The following is a 21,727-nucleotide window of genomic DNA, read 5'->3' as shown; positions in this document are numbered from 1 at the left end:
TCAAAGATAATTTGACTTGCTCATTTTTGTTTTCTTTCAGGCAACTAAGGCAACAAAGAAGAGACGAAAAAATGAAAAATGCGTAAGTTGAATCTCTATTTAAACTAACAGTGGCCAGTGTCCTGCTTCTCTACCCTACTGGTTGAAAGTGGAATTATAACTACCATAAACAACCCTGCTGTAGCTAGTGCTAATGAGTTAACACTAACATGAGCCAAGTCATACTAAAATAAATCATGAGGTAAAAAGAACCACACTACTGGACAAAAATATTACTTACAAGTCCAGTAACAATAAAGCCAGGTCACCATCAGTCTGTGATTTTGTAGCCTCCTTAAGCTCTATCAAACTAGTGTATGCCTCGCTGATGTTCACCCTGGTTGTAGCTCTTTGCTTTGTCTCCAAAGACAATACTCTTTACTTCCAGGCTCTGCCATGATGCCAACAAAAAAAAGCAAACTTATTTTTCTTCTACTGCTTTTTATTGACAATCGTCAAACTGAAAATGCTAACTGCTAGCATTACAGCAAACATCTGTAAAGCAGGTTTAGAGCGCCTCCTAGGACACCTACCCTCTCTACAAAACTATCTAGTGCTGTATTTGCCCAGCAGAGAGCTGTAGAGTGGTGTCAAATCTGAAACTGGTCAAGTTTCTAACACATCGGTCACTTAGATCAATGTTAAAGCTCTTTAAAAAGTATTTATTGTTACTTTTAAGTTTCCAAGTAACAAACTATTTGTGTTTGCAGCTTGAAAGCCCTTTGGATCATCTGTTCAGCACATACCAAGTAAACATTATGCAGTCGTGTGACCTGTGTGGCTCCTTTATCTGGGGAATGGAGAAAGCTTACATGTGTAGTGGTGAGTACAAACCGACAGACAAGCGCATATATGTGTAGAGATGATGAATTTACTTTTATTTTGTGAATTTTAGCTTGCAAGTTTGTTTGTCACAAACGATGTCTGGACAAAATCATCACAGATTGCTCAACACGGTGTGCCAGGAAGGTGGGAACTGAAGTTTTTATCGTAATTTATGTCTTCTCAAAAATATTCTCCTTGTTTACCTGAGATGTTTTATGTGTTAGGATGACAGTGTACCAGGCTCCCTCCACTTTGGGGTGCAAGTATGTGTCCTGACCAGTAAAACCAACCCTGTGCCCAAAGTGATGGAGCTATTGCTGATGCACGTGGAGCTAAATGGCCTCTACACTGAAGGCATTTACCGCAAGTCGGGCGCAGCCTGTCGAGCGAAGGAGCTGTACCAGGTTCTAGAGACTAGTAAGAAAATCGTTGCACACCACATCCCAGAAATGCATAGTTTTATTTTGGAAATGGTTAGAAGCATGTCAAATTTCAGTGAAGCAATTAAAATATCTCAGCTGTGGGTTTTGATTTTGCTCCATCAGACCCTGAGAAGGTTTGTTTGGACAACTATCCCATTCACACCATCACAGGCCTGGTTAAACGCTGGCTCAGAGACCTGCCAGATCCTCTCATGACATTTTCACTCTACAATGACTTTTTGCTTGCTACTGGTGAGAAGCCAAATAGTTAGAGCTACTTTAAATATCTGAAACTACTGAAGTAGGGAAAATTCTTCATTATTTCCCTTGTTCACCCACAGAGCTGCCAGAGAACTCCGAGAGACTAAAGGCTGTATACAAAAAGATTGACGAACTTCCTCCTGCTAATTACAACACACTGGAGCGACTCCTGTTTCACCTTGTCAAGTAAAGGATTCTCTTTTTTTGTTTTTTCAAATAATGCAGCTCACATGAAACTTTAACCAGTGTCTCTTTCAGGGTTGTAAAAGAAGAAAAGCACAATAAGATGTCACCAGGTTCTCTTGCAATTGTGTTTGCCCCCTGCATCCTGCGTGCACCGGAGTCTAGTGACCCATTTTCTGGTTTGAGGGATGTGTCCAAAACTACTTTGTGAGTCATCATACCACCCTGTACTGTAGCTATGCACACTTTTCAAACAAACCCTGACTTCAAAAACATGGATATTTTCCAATAATAGGCAACATAAATGTTCTGGATATCATTGTACATCATGATTATGATTATGATCTTCCACTCCTTCCAGGAATCCAATTTATCCTCATGTAATCCCCTTTTCATCTGAATGAAATGAGCGCCGTTCATGGCTGCTCTTGTGGTCTGCCTGTATCTGTTTTGTCTACATGTGTGTGTGTAACCTTGGTCAGGCTGTGCTGCGGAGTCAAAGTCCTATGCTTCGGGACACTGGAGCACTGGCAATAAAGCTTTTCTGATTCTGATTATTACTTCTGAAGATATGTCATTATCAATGGTTTATTCAGCTGTGTGGAGATCCTGATCTGTGAGCAGTTGAGACGCTACAACAAGAAGATGCAGGATATCCAGAAGCTGGAGCATGCAGAGACCGAGGCTATCAATGAGCTTAAGCTGAAGAGACAAAACACGGTTAGGATGCACCAAATAGCATCAGCTGTTTGGCTTTTTATGCTTATTTTTGATGTTCATTCTTGTATATTTTAGATTTTATATAGTTTTAAAAGTGTGGAACACTGGAAAACTATTTTTAAAGTGCTTTTTCATATTAAAATCGCTCACTGAGTTTTTCATGCAGGCTGAACATGAAAATAGTATCCTACACCTATCTCTTGCACTAGTTTCTGATAGAAAATAGAAGGTGAAACTCTGATTTGAAAAGACTGACAGATCTACATCACACTGTCACTTAACATTCATGGACTCACCCATTTTAAGGCACAACAAGGAAGGCTGTTGTTAGTTTAGCATCCAGCAAACCGCATAGATAGTCTTCACTAGTAGAAGCTAACTGTTAGCATTTGCAACTCCGCCAGGCTTGTGTTATTTGTGGAGATTAAACATCAACGTTGCAAGTCAATGGTAGAGTTGCGTTGCTTTTATCCAATCCGAGGCAAAATGTCCAAATATCAGGAAGTAAGACTCCAAATCCTGCCATCTGAATCTCCGCTGTGATGTGGCTCACTTCTAGTTCCTGGAAAGGGTGCACCGGTGGTTTTTGTCGTCTGAGACTTGCAAGGCATTAATTTCTACTAGAGATTACTGCAAACGTAATGATTAAACAAGTGATCCACACCTTTTTAAGCATGAAATTACAGCTATCTTTTTATCATAAACATTAGTTAGACATTGATATATACATCCATGGATTATTTTGGCTGAATGTGTGTGTAAGACTAACACAATCAAGATCTACTCATAAAAAACAGTTGATGGCACAACGGTTATCTCACACAAAAACAATCTGAGTCTTGGACATTGTGTCAGAATGACTGAGTAGAACCAACCAATCACCAACTTTGTTCTGATTCTCATGCAGGTCCTTGAGAGGCCAGATGAGAGGGAGAGTACCCTCATTGAAAGAATCAAATCACTCAAGCAAGAAAAGTGCGTTGAAACTTTTTTAATTTCATGTACTCGGAGCATTTACAGTTGAATCCTAAATGGAATGCCTCCTTTTTTGTGCTCGTCAGGGCCGAGGTCGCCATCGGCCTGCGTGATTTGGAGCAGGAGACTTCTGACTGTGAAGTCATGGATTCTTCATCATCTATGAGCACAGAGAGCCTCGACCTGCTGGGCAGCCAGGAATGGGTAGGTCAGTAGTGAGGTAATACACTGTCATTTTCCCACCATCACTATTGCTCATTACTACAGTGTCTTTGTGTAGGATATAGATGCACTAAAAGCCTAAGAAGGCTCGATAGTTTTTTTTTAAATGCCCTATTATCCATAGAGAAAATAGCTCATATGCTGAAGTTGCACAAGAAAAACCCAGTGGTGTGGAACTTCCTTTTCTGTGTGACCCACTGCTACAAAATTACAAATTTCATGTTTAGTTCTGTGGTTTTGGGTCAGAGTTATATTGTATCATCTAGTATCACATGTTAAATAATTAAATTATACACAATCCATTGTCCATGATTGGTTGTATTAATAATAACCTAATGCTTGCTATTTTAATTGAATATCTATAGCTTTAGCCTAAAGCAGGAAGCTATGTTATTATACCACATCGGTTTACTAATCTGTCTCTTTTACCAGGAAAGATGGCCCTGCAACTGAAAACTCTCAAGTGCGATAGCCCTCATAATCCTGCTGACCTGGCGCAGAGTGTCACAAGTGTGGCGGCTAAGACGGAACAAAGACATCTCACCTCAGAACAAAACGCAAATGTTGCTCAGTCCACAACCAGCCGAAATACGCCTTCCCCAAGCAACAAACTGCAGATAAAAAGCCAGGCTAATAATAGAAGCTTTAATGACCTGGATATCCCTTTTATTGATGAGGTTGAAGATTAAATGAAACTAAAATGCTGCAAGTTGCCAAAATTGAAATATTCTCAAGTATGTGTTAACACAACTCAAAATGTGCACTTTCTTTTACTGACATTTATGTTTTTTTTTAATTGCTGCTAAAAGGAGACAGTGATTTAAGAATTTGTGCATATTGAAAATGGCGTTGTGCTGATTGATCTTTTAGGCTTTTGCTGACAGATCCAGAGAATTCTCGTGATCTTCATGTCAGCACACTGACATTAAACACATTTTAATGTTGTGCTAAGTGCTTTTTTATAAAAGGCAAGTATTTTAGACCAGATTTGTGTAGCAAAATCAGATTAGAAAACCAGGACAACTTCATGTGGAGCAACTAAGTTTATATGCCTCCTTTTAAACTAATAAACAGGACTCTGGAATTTAATTCTGGAATATACAGTTTGTGGGAAAAGACACTTTTTTTATTGAAACATAAACAGTTTAAAAATTGTACATAGTGACTGCATGAAAGCAGCAACACTGTAACTTAGGATCTAAGTAGAAAACCCTTTTTTTCTTCCCTTTATTTGATGTACATGTATTTCTACTGTGATCATTATGAATTCTCGCTAAAATTGTTCCTAACTTTCAATTAGACAGTTTTTTTTTTTGTTTTTTAATATAATTCAAAAGAGTACCAGGTAAACTTTGTATCTCTTTTTGTGCATGTCTGTTGTAGAAATTATGCCATGGACAGTCAAACTCATGTGAATGGTCAAAATAAATGAAAAGCTTTCAACCTTATTACTGTGAGATTAATTTATGGAGTAAAACTGCAATGCTATTTCTTTGTGTATGTGTGTTTTATATTAGATTACAATTTATCTGATACTTTATTGTAAAAAATATATATCAAAGCTGTTAACAAGTTAAAGAAAACATTCAAGGTTGTATGCATGATTAATGTGGGCTTTACTTTACATCCATACTAATAATTGGTTGACTTCATTAAAATAACCGAACATCTTGTACAGTTTCTTTATAAACACAACCACTCCAAGTATGGCATTTCCTTTTAGTTCCCCGCGGTGTGACGCTCACAAATCGCCATGTGCGGAGAACGGCACAAACTTCTTCGGAGCCAATCAGATGCAGAGGAGTATCGTTCCGTGTGACAGACAGCCAATCACTGTGGGTATTTTGCCTGAAGGGGCGGGCCAGGAAGACGGGCACAAGTGAGGTGGGGATGAGAGAAATCATCATAGTTAGCTCCGTGCTAGCTGCCGACTGTAGAATTGTAATGAGCTTAATAGCCAAATTTACTAGACTGTTTTAATTCTGTTAGAGGCCACGATGAAACATTGACAACAAGAATGGACATAAGTTAACGATGACGGGGGAGAAAAAGAAGAAGAAGCGGCTGAACCGCAGCATTCTTCTTGCAAAGAAAATTATAATAAAAGATGGAGGAAGTGTGAGTTAAATATTTATTTTTTCCCCGTTAACTTATATTGAGCTACTGGTTCTTGGATATCGTTATAGACAGACGCATTGTTTTTAATGAATAAGTACAGCAACTGTATTTGAATGTGTTTGTGACTGTCAAAAAAAAACGTTTGTCGTTAACGCTCGGTGTTGAAGGCTCCGCCGACAAGCTAAGTGGCTAACTGTAAACTAGCATTGGCCTGCTACTCGTTTACACGTCAGCTCAGGTAACGCTAACTGGCCAGTGACAATGATAGCAATGTTTTTCTCAAATAAACTACTTTTCACAGCTATTCGGTTGCCCCGAGTGTTACCTCATCTACGAATTTTTTGTATAAACTGCATGTGACTGTCATTCATCACCACAAACCCATTAGCTAACTCGTGTTTTCAGTTTATACCTGTTTTGCTAGCATAGTCAACAGTTTATTGTTGTTTACGCCACCTTGTCGTTAAGATAAGAATCAAAGTAGGAAGACTTGACAGGTAATGGGTTATTAACCAAGTGTCTTTAATGCTGCTACTGACAAAAAATAAACATCAATATTTGGTAACGTTAGTTATAAACAAACTGATTCAACATTCCAGATTAGTGAATATTTGTATTCCACTGGTCATGGACAGCAACGTGGTCTGCATGGTTATGCTACTACTTTGATAAAATACTTTCAGCTCTAATCTGGACCTGTTGTTCTTGGTCAGTGTATATTCTCATGTCAGCAGTTAATTTATACACACAAATCAGCATGCAGCCATATCATAATGTGACTAAATTGTTCCCAACCTTTCAAGCATTGCACTTTCCTAATAGACACATCAATAAGTCCTCCTGTTTTCTTTAAAGAATGTTAGTTATTTCAAGTATTTAAACTGTCTAATATTTTTTTTAATCCAAAACAGTCATTGGCAAAGGATGAGTTTGGTGTGTGATATTTATGAAAAAGAGTGATGCATCACTATTTGTTATGTAATCACATTTCAACAGTAATGTCCGACATGTGAAGGTTAAGCTGTAGGGATATTGATGAGAACCAGTCATGTTTTTTCTTCTGTTGTAATCTTGCCATCCTGTTTACTCTGCATTTGAGATTTTGTGCGTCTGCTTTGTATAATTGAAATTGCTTCACTCTGTAATTGTGTCCAGTTTTGACCACTCCGACATCATGGTTTCCCTAGTCACTACTAGAGCTCACAAGTCAACAGCAATATGTTCCTTAATGTATTGCAAGGTGTTGGTTTATTTCAGAGGAAGTTGCACAATTCATGTTTATCTGTTAAAGATTGTTCCTCTTTTTCTCAGGCACGTGTAGACATGCACTTATGGAAATAAAGAAAGCTGTCTGAGCAGAAGTAATTTCCACCCAAAGGACTTACTGTTATGTAGGATTGTACACGGATGGCACACCAAAGAGACGAGCTAGGTTTTCTAAAGTTAGTGCTGGCCTACCCAGTAGCCAACACAATTAACATACCTAATTGTGTTTGCTGCACAGCAACAAGATTTCATCACTGTGCTGATTCACACTGAGGTGATGAGGCTTCCCCACAAAAGGAGTCAGTTTCAAAGAGATAATAAGGGTATTTATTTATGTTGTGTTTGATACACGTCTGGTTATAGATTCTATTTAAAGTTACCAGCATACATAATTATTTAGCTTTACTAAAAGTGAAGATTGATGTTATTCCTTGTTGATATGATGTATAGGATTAAATAAATCCTCATGATCTGCTACATTGATCTATCCGCGGCTTCTCGTGCTTTAGTGTATAGTTTCTGGTTAGATTATTTGAAAATATTGGCTATTTATATGTTAACTATATTACATTAACTATATTGGAATATGTAAACAATTAAAAGTTTTCACAGAGAGAGTTTCTCAGAAGTTTCCTTTCAAAATACTTGTTTGTATTTAAGAAGTTGTCTCTTTTGAGCACACTCAAAGTGCTAACTGGATGTCTTCTTCCCACTGCACTTCTTGAGATTTATAACAGTCTTGTTTACTTGGTCCAAAACTCTGGTTGGTTCATATAAAATGGCTAGGTGAACTTTTCTGTGGCTCAGATACCATCCTAGATTAAAAAAAAATGAATAACAGTCTGGCCCAGCTGTGGGTTGTCCCACAAAATCAGGTGCTGATTACTGTTTCATGTCATTTGGCTGACTCAAAATAGGTTCCAGTGTAAAGCTGAATTTGTTAATGTGTTACCATCAACAGGCATTTTACAAACACTGATTGTTACTTGTCAGCTAACGGCCTTTTTGTGTTTGTCTGTTTCTGTGTTTATTTAGCCTCAGGGAATCGGAGAGCCCAGTGTTTACCATGCTGTGGTTGTCATCTTCTTGGAGTTTTTTGCATGGGGTCTCCTCACCACCCCGATGTTCTCGGTAAGCCCTAATCTCTGACGTGCTGTCATTTAAACTTACATGACCTCCTGCATCTCTTTGTGCCCTCCCTCCCGAAAAACCTCAGCCAGTGTGCCATTTCATATTGACTGGAATCAAATGAGACCCATCAGTGTCGATGAATAATTTAATCTCTTCAGCCGGACAAAAATCTGTGCCTTTTATTTATTTTTTATTTTTTGCGTGTGCTCTAATTGGAAAGCGTTTTGCTAAACACTAATGAGATATAAAATAAAATAGGGCATGAAGCTGTTGTATTGTATTCTACTGCTACGCCTGGTGTGCTTGCTACAGGCTTCTTGAGCTGCAATATTCATACCAATTTCACTTTAATACACTAATGAACTTTAAGATATAAATGTTTACTGGATTTGATATGACTTGGAAAGTTTCATACCAGCAGGATAGTTATTTTTAGTGATATCTCACGCTAGCATAGAATTCTAGATCAACTGTAGTAAAAGCAAAATATTTTGCTGTGCAGCATGGTCTACCATTGGCCTGGTCATTTTTGTGTCTTGCCAAAACAGCGCTCTACATTCAATGGACGAGCTAAAAGCTACTTTACAGAGCAAACTAGGATTTGAATGTAAACACAGTCACAGAACACTTTCACACTTCCCCTTGGGTATCTTCCCTGAGATGCTTCTGCTGGAACTAGAGACCTGCGATGCCAGAGGAAATGAAATGGCGCTAAACACCAGTTGCTGTTTTCTACGTCGACTCGTCTTTTGTTGTCCGTGACTTGAAGGTGTTTTTCTTTTTGGGACTCTGATAGTTTGTCCTAAAGTTGAAGTGACAGCAGCCGGTTTCTCCTTCTCTGATATTATTGAGCCACGAACCTCTTACACCAGTGGTGTTCTGTTGCAAAGTATGCGAGTGTGTAATGAATGGAGGACCAGGGGAAGTGCTACGGTTCAGCCAGACCGACAACCGGCCAGAAAGCGACTATTGGCGGAGGTTTTTAATCAAATACGAGAGAACCGCTATATACATTTTTTTTTGTCTCCACAATATATTTATAGCTATGCTATGTTAGAAAGTTAAGAGACATTAAAAAAGCATTTTAAGCTAATTTGTTTTCCATATTTGCCATTGTAGCTTTATTGTAGAAGCTGTGTTGGGGGGGAAAAAAGACAAAAATAGCATTAGCTCAGGAATGGTGCTTGTTTGAAATGGCTTTGGCATCAACTTTGAGCAATTTAGACTTTGAGACATGAGCAGATTAGGGTTGTCACGGTATGAAAATTTAACCTCACGGTTATTGTGACCAAAATTATCACGGTTTTCGGTATTATCGCGGTATTTTTTAAACGGTGTTGCATATGTTCAGAAAGCATTGATAGTCCTGTTCTACACAAACTGAAATAGTTCTGAAAAGGTTTAACAGTGTTTATTAAACCTAAAATAACACAAAGCCTTAGCAAAAGTGCAACTTTTCACAAGTAAAGGAACAAATAGCTTATTTTTCTGGAACATGTTACAGTAGTCAGTGCAGGTTTAAATTATACAAATCCAAACATTCGAAACATAAACAATATGTAAACAAATCAAATAAACACCACTTGTTTTCTCATATACTTGTTTTCTTCATTATCAAAATGAAAATCTAAAACTCCAGTCCACACTTGACTTGAGCACTGTACAAGTCAACCTTAAAAAATATGTATTTAAAATAAATAGCCACTTTAAACAAAGTACTAAAATAACTACTACACTATGTAATCAAATCCAAATGTTCAAGTATAAATGGCATTGAATAAGTAAACAAATCAATGACAAGGAACTAATTGTATATTTCTCTTCATCATCAACAAATAAGATGCTTCATCCAGCAACAGGTTGTCCGTGACACGGTTTAAATGCTGGCAGAGGACGCTGCGGCTGCAGCATATAGTGACTCGTTGCATTCTCCCTCAACCAAAAGTCCTCACGTCATGCATTTAAGCTAAAATGCTAATGTTAACTTACCTTGCACTGGCTGTAGAGACGTGGGTGATGGTCATGCAGATGTGCCATTAGATTCGAAGTGTTGCTGCCTTTTGCAGACACTTGTTTCCTGCACGTTCTGCAAACGGGATCGCAGTCTTCTATTAACTGTCCCTCAGCGTTTTTCAGAAATCCAAAATATGCCCATACTTCCGATTTAGTCTTCTTTGAGGGCTGATGGATGTCCTGGGCGCTGCCGTCTCCTCCTTCGGTCATTATTTCAGCTTCAAAGTTTTGGTGCCGTTGCAAACTAAAAAGTGCGTGTGCGCGCCGCAGGAACTTCAGCTGAAGCGACGGTGGCTGGTAAGGGTCATCGCGCCGAAACCGCGGCCACGGTAAACCCACCGAGATAATATAGTTTTTTAAAAACTGGACGGTTATTTTTATTGTCAACTTTTTTACCGGGGTTTACCGCTATACCGGTTACCGTGACAACCCTAGAGCAGATAGAGGTACTTTAACCATTTATTTTGAAAAAGGATGTATTTGCTGCTTCTTTGGCAGTGAATGGCGGACTGCCCTAGAATGACATCTGTAGCGATGAATCACATTGGAACTGTCCAATTGCATGCCAAGACAGTTTAAACACAACCGTAGGTTCCACCTGGTTGTTGTACTGGCTAGTGGCCAGACTATATTTTCACATATAAGATGGCTTGCCAGGCTATTTCTTCTTCTTTTTATTATTATTTTTTTTCTTCAAAAGCAGTTTTTAATTAATGTTTTCAATTTCAGTAAGTTTTATTTTTGGCAGAAACTTGTATCTCGGATCATGAGCATATCTGTGAGCTACATGGCGTAAAGCAGACAGACTTATGCAACAGTGGACACTTTTCAGCAATGTCCTGTTTGAAGAGGAAGTAGTATATGCAACTTTTTAGCATTAATTATTGGAAGGTTGTTGTCATTATGATCTCAGGGAGGAAGCATAATTTGCATTTTGGACTAATCAGAGACTGCCTGAAGATGAGGGACTGCTTCACTGCTCCCAGTGAGCACACAGTTCATTAGTAACCAACAGCAACATTGAGCATTAAAAGTCTTGTTATGATTCTCAGAGGAACAGAGGACTCTTTTCTGTGCTTTAAAGTCTTACATTAAGCTTAAACAGTAAACTGGTCCTTTTATTAAGTGTTGTTCTAGCCCAAAGCATAACTTGTCAATGACACAAACAAGACACGCTGTGGACTTGTGGACGCTGTGCTAAACCTCCCTCTGGACTTTATCTGTTCACCTCTCACTCTTGTTCATACACACTAAGAATAAGTATTGAATATATATATATATATATATATATATATATATATATATATATATATATATATATATATATACACACATATACAGTGGGGCAAAAAAGTATTTAGTCAGCCACCGATTGTGCAAGTTCTCCCACTTAAAATGATGACAGAGGTCAGTAACTTACATCATAGGTACACTTCAACTGTGAGAGACAGAATGTGAAAAAAAAATCCATGAATTCACATGGCAGGATTTTTAAAGAATTTATTTGTAAATCAAGGTGGAAAATAAGTATTTGGTCCATAACAAAAATTCAACTCAATACTTTGTAACATAACCTTTGTTGGCAATAACAGAGGTCAAACGATTACTATAGGTCTTTACCAGGTTTGCACACACCGTAGCTGGTTTTTAACCCATTCCTCCATGCAGATCTTCTCGAGAGCAGTGATGTTTTGGGGCTGTCGCCGAGCAACACGGACTTTCAACTCCCTCCACAGATTTTCTATGGAGTTGAGGTCTGGAGACTGGCTAGGCCACTCCAGGACTTTCAAATGCTTCTTACGGAGCCACTCTTTTGTTGCCCGGGCGGTGTGTTTGGGATCATTGTCGTGTTGGAAGACCCAGCCACGTTTCATCTTCAAAGCTCTCACTGATGGAAGGAGGTTTTGGCTCAGAATCTCACGATACATGGACTCATTAATTCTATCCTTAACACGGATCAGTCGTCCTGTCCCCTTAGCAGAAAAACAGCCCCAAAGCATGATGTTCCCACCCCCATGCTTCACAGTAGGTATGGTGTTCTTGGGATGCATCTCAGTATTCTTCTTTCTCCAAACACGACGAGTTGAGTTTATACCAAAAAGTTCTACTTTGGTTTCATCTGACCACATGACATTCTCCCAATCCTCTGCTGTATCATCCATGTGCTCTCTGGCAAACTTCAGACGGGCCTGGACATGCACTGGCTTCAGCAGCGGAACACGTCTGGCACTGCAGGATTTGATTCCCTGCCGTTGTAGTGTGTTACTGATTGTGACCTTTGTTACTGTGGTCCCAGCTCTCTGCAGGTCATTCACCAGGTCCCCCCGTGTGGTTCTGGGATTCTTGCTCACCGTTCTCATGATCATTTTGACCCCACGGGATGAGATCTTGCGTGGAGCCCCAGATCGAGCGAGATTATCAGTGATCTTACATGTCTTCCATTTTCTGATAATTGCTCCCACAGTTGATTTTTTCACACCAAGCTGCTTGCCTATTGTAGATTCACTCTTCCCAGTCTGGTGCAGGTCTACAATTCTTTTCCTGGTGTCCTTCGAAAGCTCTTTGGTCTTGGCCATAGTGGAGTTTGGAGTCTGACTGTTTGAGGCTGTGGACAGGTGTCTTTTATACGGATAATGTGTTCAAACAGGTGCCATTAATACAGGTAACGAGTGGAGGACAGAAAAGCTTCTTAAAGAAGACGTTACAGGTCTGTGAGAGCCAGAGATTTTCCTTGTTTGAAGTGACCAAATACTTATTTTCCACCCTGATTTACAAATAAATTCTTTAAAAATCCTGCCATGTGAATTCATGGATTTTTTTTTTCACATTCTGTCTCTCACAGTTGAAGTGTACCTATGATGTAAATTACTGACCTCTGTCATCATTTTAAGTGGGAGAACTTGCACAATCGGTGGCTGACTAAATACTTTTTTGCCCCACTGTATATACCGTAAATCCTCTAATACAGGCCCGGGCCTGTATTTGACTCAAGCTCATCAAGCTCCAGGCCTTTATTGGAAGGAGGGCCAGTATTAGAGGCAGGCCTCTATTTCTATTTGAGCAAAATGAACTAATGGTTCGCTGGAGTTTTTGACAATTAAAATTGCGCCCACATTTTCATAGTTAAACACATTTCTTTTAACAACGGTAGTTTCTGCTTCAGCTCTCTCCCCCCTCCCCCTGCTTCAGCCCTCTCCCCCCTCCCCCTGCTTCAGCCCTCTCCCCCCTCCCCCTGCGCAGCGGCCGCAAACTCACTGATGCGCCTGCAGCCTCTCGGAGTTCCTGCTGCTCTAAACATTAAAATAATTATTTCATTTTCTGTTCCTCACTTCTGATGACCTTCAATGGTGTCTGTTTGTTGCAACCACCAGGTACAAAAACTAACTTGTTTTTATTTGACTATTTTTCTGTCCTGTCTGTTTATTATCTTCCTGCATCTCCTCTCAATCCTAAAGAAATCTGCTACCTGGGTTCATATTCACCTCATGAGTTACCTTTGACCTGCAGTTCTAAAAGATCTACCGACCGCAAAAACAGCGGAGCGCTCGCTGTTTGGCGGCCGTATCAGTGATCAGTGCGTCGGAGGACAAGGTGATGAGAGCAGCGCCCCGCTCCACAGCATGCAGCGAAACACATCAGGCGCAAATAAAAGACAGAAAACATTAAGGGAAATGAACTGACATGAACGATCGCGCGTTAAATTAGTTTTTGAGGTGGCGACACCTGATTGTTACTGTGGCCGTGCTCAGGAGGCAGATCTACCGACCGCGAAAACAGCGGAGCGCGCCCTGCTTGGAGGCCGCATCAGTGATCTGTGCGTCGGAGGACAAGTTGATGCCTCCCGCTCCACAGCAGCGATACACATCAGGTGCAAATAAAAGACAGAAAACATTAAAGGAAATGAACCGACATGAACGATCGCGTGTCAGTACCTACGGTCTGGCACAGAGCGCTGCCCCACCCCCCCACCCCCCGAGCGCAGGAGCTTGTCACCTGCTGACAGCAGGCTGCTGTCTTTTCCAAGGGCTGCATCTTGCCGGTCATTATCACGTGACAGCGACTAGTCGACGACAGGCATAAAAAGTCACTACAGTAATCCCTCGTTCATCGCGGTAGATGTGTTCCAGACCTGGCCGCGATAGGTGAAAATCCGCGAAGTAGGGACTCCCAGCATGCCCCTCGCGGGGATTCCCTCCACGTCTCACCTACGTCACAAACCGCGGCTATAAACGGAAGTCGCCTTTCCAGCTCACCACTCAGTCATCGTTTCTTCAGATTCATGATCAGAGTTTCCAACCTACCGATCAATCCAACGAACTATCAGCTCATAGTAAGTTATCTTACTTACTTCTGGAAAGCCCGGCATTTCCGTGTCACTTCGTTGACGCTCGAACGCTCGGGGGTTTCCTAGCTCAGCCGGCGTTTCACCGACGCTATCACTTCCGCGTCTGTGAAACCACGCTCCCTATTGAATTATCGTATGATCACATTCTCTTTTTGTGGGTAAAACTCAAGAAAAAAATTTTTTATACTTGTTTTTTTTTTAGTTTTATTACAAAAAGTGCATTTTATGATGAAATTGATCAAGAAAAAAACAAGAATTTCTTGATATTTCACATAGAAAAATACCGCGAATCAGTGAAAAATACCGCGAATTTGCGAATTCCCCCTGAAAAATGCTCCAAAGAAAAAAACCGCGAAGCAGCGAATCCGCGATGAACGAACCGCGAAGTAGTGAGGGATTACTGTATAGTGAAGTTGACTAGTTCATACAACCCCTACTGCTGCTCCCCAGAGTGTTCTGCAGCATAATCAGCACGTTCTCTTTGAACTTGATAGTGTAATGACCTGGCTGGGGTTGTAAGGCAGGTGCATTCTGGGTATTGTGTTATATGTGTTTCCTATCGTTCTGCTAGTTCCTATGTGTTGATTTGCGTGTTGTGTGAGTGTTGTGTAAGCAGGGTGTCTGCGGGGTTTTAAAAAGTATTAAAAAGTGATAAATAAAAATAGTCAAATTTAAGGCCATTAAAAGTGTTAAATTTGGTCTCAGAGGTATTATTTTTTCCAAATTAGGTATTATTTTTTCAGACTATCAGATGTCGTATTCTGAACATCGACATAGAAATATATTCTGAATGAAATGTTTTGAACGATTATAAAAATAAAACAAGCCGATTATTTGCTCCTCCCACTTGCGCTGCCCTGAGTTACAAATGAAGCGCTCCTCCACAGTGTTGCCAACTTGGCGACTTTGACGCTATTTCTAACAGCTTCTCAGACCCCCTTGACTTTTTAAATCTTAAAAGTACCTAGCGAACACCTCAGAAACATCTCTGGTAACCCTTAGCTACTTTCTGGATAACTGTCGTCGACATTTCCTGCAGGTTAGCTAAACACTCCGCCTGCGCTCCGGACCGTTCTTCAGGACATTAGGAAAGGGAATGATGTAGTGATGTGTCAGTCGCTAAAGAAACGGCTCTCAGAGCCGGCTCCCTGTTGGAGTAACCAGAGTGAGTGACACACACACCGCACCTGCGGACTCCTGAGCCGATTAAAAATGGCTAAATGTGCGCGTGCGGCGTGCTAAACACACGTGCAGCTTGCCCCTGATTGCTGTGAGACCGGGTTGGGGGGTGGGGGGTGCAGCTGTGGTTGGGACAATTATTACATTAACTGATGGACTTGTAAATAAATAGTTTATAAATAAGGTAGAAATAAGTTCCTCACGCTGATAAATAATTAATCTCTCTGAGGACATGGTGCTAGAGCACTCTCCTACAGCACCTTGACATGACTAAATAAATGTTATGCAAAATTTAGTGAACATCAATTTGCATGTATTTGTTATAAATGCCACCGTATAATTCTTGCTGTCAGTATTTGCAAGATATTGGTATTTGGGTCTGTACTGGTTAGACTTAAATGAGTTAAACCAAGGTTTATAGCCCTTGGGTCATTTGCTATAAGTATATTGGTCTTTTTATACTGGGAATCAGGAGTTAATTTAGTGATCATCTTGTTTCTTGTTTATTTTTGCCCTGATTGTGCCCTGAGCAGTTTTATGACTGAATAAAAACAACAAAAAATCTACATAAATTGAAAAATCATCTTAAATAATCGAGATCTCAATTTCAGTCACAATAATCGTGATTATTGTTTTCGCCATAATCGAGCAGCCCTACTTTAGCATATCCGGTCACATAATGATGACGTCATATTCAGTGGTCATTGTGCATCATTTCAGGCCTCGTGGTCAACTGTCTGAACCGCTGAACAGAAGTGCCTGGCTTATTTTCTAAGTAAAATAAATATGTGCAATACGTTGTCAACATCAGTGAGTCTCTAAGTCTATTCTTTTTGTATGTTATATATGTTAAAATATGTGTAAATAGGTCGCTGATTAACACTTGCAATTTAGTGTTGTGATGGTTTTAAAAAAATTCTGAAGGTAGTAAAAAAAAGTATTAAAAAGTAGTAAATTTTACTTAAGGATTGCTGTATATACCCTGGTAAGCCACAGGGAAGGTGATGTGTGTTCTGTGGAGCGGGTTGAATTAGCATGGTTAACTGACACCATGACTCTGTGTGGTAGGAGCGTGATAGAGGATCGTGTCTGTAGCGTTACAAAGCGTTGAAGAAAAAGCCTAATAAAGGTCTGTGGGAACCTCTATTGCCTCCTGCTGGTTGATTTGGGGACTATAACCCTGCTGCTAAAATGCTCATACTTGCTTGTTACCACATTCGACCCGGCCACAATAAGAGACCGGCCATTATTCACCTCCGCTGACTCCGACACCGGCCAAAATTGGAGACCCGGCCTTTAATTGAATACCGGCCTGTATTAGAGAATTTACGGTATAAGATTTTTCTGACTGTTTATGTTTTATAATGTTCTGTTCATTTAAAATTTGACAGTTTTTGTTAGCTACACACAACTCTCCACTAGGGTTGTCACTGTAACCGGTGTAGTGGTAAACCCCAGTAAAAAAGTTGACAATAATAATAACCATCTTGTTTTTTGAAAATTATATTATCTCGGTGGATTACAGTGGCTGTGGTGTAGGCGCCGTGACCCTTACCAGCCACTGCATCATCTGCTGAAGTTGCCGGCGGCACATGCGCACTTTGATGTTTACAACCAAAACTTTCTTGAAGCTAAAGCTGAAATAACGGCCAAAGGAGGAGAAGGCAATGTGCAGGACATTTTTTATCCCTCAAAGAAGACAAAGTCGGAAGTATGGGCATTTTTTTGGATATTTGAAGAATGCCGATGGACAGCTGATAGAAGACGGCTATCCTGTTTGCAGCACGTGCAGAAAAAATGTCTGTGAAAGGCAGCAACGCTTCAAATCTCATGACACATCTGCGTGACCATCACCCACAACTCTACAGTCAACGCAAGGCAAGCTAACGTTAGCGTTGTAGCTAAAATGCGTGATCCGAGGATTTGGGTTGAGGGAAAATGCAACGAGTCGCTATATAAAGCAGCCACAGCGCCGCCACCTGCATATAAACCGTGTCGCGGACACCCCCATGTTGAAATGACGCTATGCATTACGGGGCTCCCAGGGGCAGATAAGAGTTTGTCTCTCTCCAAGAATAATTATGAATTTAACAATGATTACTGCCTGATGACATTTTCCCAAATCTGCAAAGCTCACTGGAAGGACACAAACCGAGGACAATATTTTCCTGATATAGGGTTTATTACTCAAGTAAGGGTAAAAAAGTATCTGATTAGAAGGCTACTTGAGTACTGAGTATCATCTGATGTAATATTTTTAAAGTGATTACATCAAACAGACAAAAATTAAGAAGTTTTGGGCAACTATTGGTATTTTAAAGACTAAAGGGGAAAATGTAAACAAATAAACAACATAATTACAAAATAACAAATTTTAGGCAAAATTTAGACACAAACTGAGGACAATATTTTCCTGATATACAGGGTTTATTTAGTTTCCTGAAACTTTAACATGTTTAAAAAAATACCGCGATAATACCGTGATAATTTTGGTCACAATAACCGTGAGGTTAAATTTTCACACCTTGACAACCCTACTCTCCACTATGTTCACACAACCTAAAAACATATTTTGCTTCAGTTAGTATAACTTCAGTTGAATAGGGAGCACACTTTTAAATATATTTTATTTTGCTTCACTATACTTACCAATATAGCAAACTGAAATGAACATGACCTTTACCCATAAAACTATTATAAAAAATGTAAATGATCAAATTATGTGACCAATTTAGGTCACATTACTGCTTGAACAATTGTGTGTTAAACATAAAACGAAATTTCTTTGACATTTTTGTAGGGCTGCTCGATTATGGCAAAATAATAATCTCGATTATTGTGACTGAAATTGAGATCTCGATTATTTAAGATGATTTCTCAATTTATGTTGATTTTATTTGTTTTTATTCTGTCATAAAATTGCTCAGGGCACAATCAGGACAAAAATAAGAAACAAGATGATCACTAAAATAACTCCTGATTCCCAGTTTAAAAAGACCAATATACTTATAGCTCATAGTTTATGACCCAAGGGCTATAGACCTTGGTTTAACTCATTTAAGTCTAGCCAGTACAGACCCAAATACCAATATCTTGTAAATACTGACAGCAAGAATTATACAGTGGCATTTATAGCAAATAAATGCAAATAAATTGATGTTCACAAAATGTTGCAAAACATTTATTTAGTCGTGTCAAGGTGCTGTAGGAGAGTGCACTAGCACCGTGTCCTCAGAGAGATTAGTTATTATTAGCATGAGGAACTTATTTCTATCTATTTCTACCTTATTTATAAACCATTTATATATAGGTCCATCAGTTAATGTAATAAATGTCCCAACCACAGCTGCACCCCCAACCCGGTCCCACAGCAATCAGGGGCAAGCTGCACATGTGTTTAGCGCACTGCACACACACATTTAGCCGTTTTTAGCGGCTCAGGAGCCCGCAGGTACGGTATGTGTCACTCACTCTGGTTAATCCAACAGGGAGCCGGCCCTGAGAGCTGTCTTTAGCGACTGACACATCACTACATCATTCCCTTTCCTAATGTCCTGAAAAACGGTCCGTAGCGCAGACGGAGTGTTGAGCTAACCTGCAGGAAATGTCAACAACAGTTATCCAGAAAGTACCTAAGGGTTGCCAGAGATGTTTCTGAGGTGTTCGCTAGGTACTTTTAAGATTTAAAAAGTCAAGAAGGGGGTCTGAAAAGCTGTTAGAAATAGTGTCAAAGTCGCTAAGTTGGCAACACTGTGGGAGGAGCGCTTCATTTGCAACTCAGGGCAGCGCAAGTGGGAGGAGCAAATAATCAGCTTGTTTTGTTTTTATAATCGTTCAAAACTCAGATCGTAATTGGGATTAAAATTCAATTAATTGAGCAACCCTACATTTTTGTGTTAAATTAGTTGCTGTGTTTGAAATGGTTGTTTTCTTTCACTTTGGTAGAAAAGCAGACATGGCGCTGAGGATGAATTCAAATCAGACTAGCTCGTCTTTTAGCCAACCCTCATGTTTGCATACGTCAGTCCAAACAATGAGTTAAGCAGCATGTAGTACTCACCATGTTCATCAACAGGAGGATCTCTCCATTCTGTTGAGAGACAAACAATATTTACTGATGGTAGAATACAACACAGATATGCAAGGCAGCTTTAATTGTATAGCACATTTCTAGCCTGGCCTGCCAGACTTGCCCTCAGTCTTTTCTACACAGAGGATGAGTCTGGATACTCAGAGAGCACCATAAGGGGCGGGACTAGCCAGCTCAAATTGATAATTGGCTCAGTTAGAATTCTCAGGGAGTGGGGTTATTTGAATGGGAGCATTACCAGACCTTTTGGTTGACATAAGGAAGGAAGCATTGGCATTAGGGATGTCCCGTTCTGATATCGATATCAGAAGTAATTCGATATCGGCCCAAAAACACTGTATCGGATTTAGGGGTGTAACAGTTCATGAGGGAGTGTTGAACCATTTCTGTTCATTTTTTTCGCAATATAATGAATTTTTATTTGCGTGATTGAAGTGCAGCGGATAAAAGTTTCTAGGTGAGTTTCCGCACGGACGCTGTATTGAGTGACTCATGGTGGCTGCATATGCCCGATCTCCATTTAGAAAATGTGATCTGCAAATTCTGATCAATGCCATTCAGAGCGGATCAAACCAGCTGGCTCTCGCTGCTACTGGAGCCTGTAGAGACGCTGAATGGAGCGTCGCGTTGCCCCTCCTCCCTTCTCTCACACTGTGCAGGCACCCAGCGGCAAAAATTAAACACGTTTGCTGTGACAATTATGTAAAGTTTTCATCCTACAACGCAAAATACGGCGTGGAGGAAGCATGTTAATATGAGTTTTAAAGAAGAAACTCTGGGCGGCGTGAGGTGAGTTTTTTTAGGCTCGCTGCAGAAATCAAAACACTGAGCATCAACAGTCAAACACAACACGTGTCCGTATGAGCGTGACACTCATAGCTGTGCAAATAACCTGTGAAATAGAGACATCATGCTAGATCAGCAGCCTGTGATGACACCTGGTTCTGCTCACAATAGCTTCAGATTAAATAAGTAAATATTATAATAATAATAATAATATACCTAAAATTAATCGAACCAAGCACTTCAGAACACTGAACCGAACCAAATACGATTTTAGCGTACCGATACACCCCTAATCGGATGAAATTAGACTGCATCAAAATTGTCCGATATAAGCAGTCTGTTCTGCTTTAAATTTGATTCCAGCAATTCTATCCAGCAGCTCCCAGATCCAGCATGCAAATCCCACGTGATCAGAACAGTGCGTTCTAGCAAAGTAGCGAGGAACAAGAACGATGTCGGCTGTGTGGCATTATTTTTTGTTAAAATCCATAAAAGACAGTGTGTCTCAGTGAAACATTTGCCATGCACAAGTTTTCCCGTGGGGAAACAGAACTGGAGAAGTTTAATACGTCCAACCTCATTGCACTTTTGAAGCAGCATCACAAAACACTGCATTAGGATTTTCTCAATGTGTGAAATAGAAATTTGGGACACTCAACCTTCTGCAGTTGGTAAATGGAAAATGTTGTGTTTTTATTATTATTTCTCTCATGTCCGCGCCCTCCGCGGTTCCTACCATTTGCTGGCAGTAAAACTTAACTGAAACAGGGTTTCCCCCAGCGCTTTATAAGCCTGGCGGCCCGTCAGGCTTTGCTTGGCCACCCGCCAGGCTAAGCGTCATGCCCCGCCCCCCACCCCGACCCTATCGTGTCTGCTGTCATGAACGGCGCAACGAAATTAGAGCCCTCCATCAGCTGATACTGGTGAGAAGTAGCAGCGGAATGTTAAAATACACAAATATACATAGATCAAATTAAATATACAAATCAAATTCAGATTTAGGACTTGGATAAAAAGTAAAGTCAAAGGATGAAAAGGTGCGACATAAGAAACAATCATTCAAAGGCTAATGAATGCATGAAAGAAATGCTTACTAAACACTTAATATTTGCTAAAAGTTAATAATGGTGTTACTACGACAATAAATCCAAA

General features: G+C 40.1%; 2 protein-coding genes across 9 annotated transcripts in view; both read left to right on the top strand.

The window, feature by feature from the left end:
• LOC107383591 (unconventional myosin-IXb) overlaps positions 1-5,095 on the top strand; it is a 33,078-nt gene extending 27,983 nt beyond the window's left edge. For 4 of the 8 annotated variants that reach the window (XM_070541611.1, XM_070541613.1, XM_054742146.2 and 1 more), the window contains 11 exons: positions 41-82; positions 750-861; positions 935-1,008; positions 1,089-1,281; positions 1,410-1,538; positions 1,628-1,733; positions 1,806-1,937; positions 2,327-2,450; positions 3,358-3,425; positions 3,512-3,633; positions 4,080-5,095. In XM_070541611.1, coding sequence (XP_070397712.1) covers positions 41-82; positions 750-861; positions 935-1,008; positions 1,089-1,281; positions 1,410-1,538; positions 1,628-1,733; positions 1,806-1,937; positions 2,327-2,450; positions 3,358-3,425; positions 3,512-3,633; positions 4,080-4,336 — 1,359 coding nt within the window. In that variant the 3' untranslated portion in view covers positions 4,337-5,095. Of the gene's footprint in view, positions 1-40; positions 83-749; positions 862-934; positions 1,009-1,088; positions 1,282-1,409; positions 1,539-1,627; positions 1,734-1,805; positions 1,938-2,326; positions 2,451-3,357; positions 3,426-3,511; positions 3,646-4,079 lie in introns of all 8 variants that reach the window. The other 4 variants (XM_070541612.1, XM_070541615.1, XM_070541614.1 and 1 more) reach the window with 4 other exon arrangements.
• Positions 5,096-5,235: 140 nt separating this feature from the next.
• mfsd14a2 (major facilitator superfamily domain containing 14A2) overlaps positions 5,236-21,727 on the top strand; it is a 50,334-nt gene continuing 33,842 nt past the window's right edge. The window contains exons 1-2 of the mRNA XM_070541617.1: positions 5,236-5,765; positions 8,067-8,162. Coding sequence (XP_070397718.1) covers positions 5,682-5,765; positions 8,067-8,162 — 180 coding nt within the window. The 5' untranslated portion in view covers positions 5,236-5,681. The remainder of the gene's footprint in view (positions 5,766-8,066; positions 8,163-21,727) is intronic.

The sequence above is a fragment of the Nothobranchius furzeri genome, chromosome 11, assembly GCF_043380555.1.
Source record: "Nothobranchius furzeri strain GRZ-AD chromosome 11, NfurGRZ-RIMD1, whole genome shotgun sequence".
Lineage (NCBI taxonomy): Eukaryota > Metazoa > Chordata > Actinopteri > Cyprinodontiformes > Nothobranchiidae > Nothobranchius > Nothobranchius furzeri.
The sequence above is the reverse complement of the archived record's forward strand: the minus strand, read 5'-3'. Positions and strand labels throughout refer to the sequence as shown.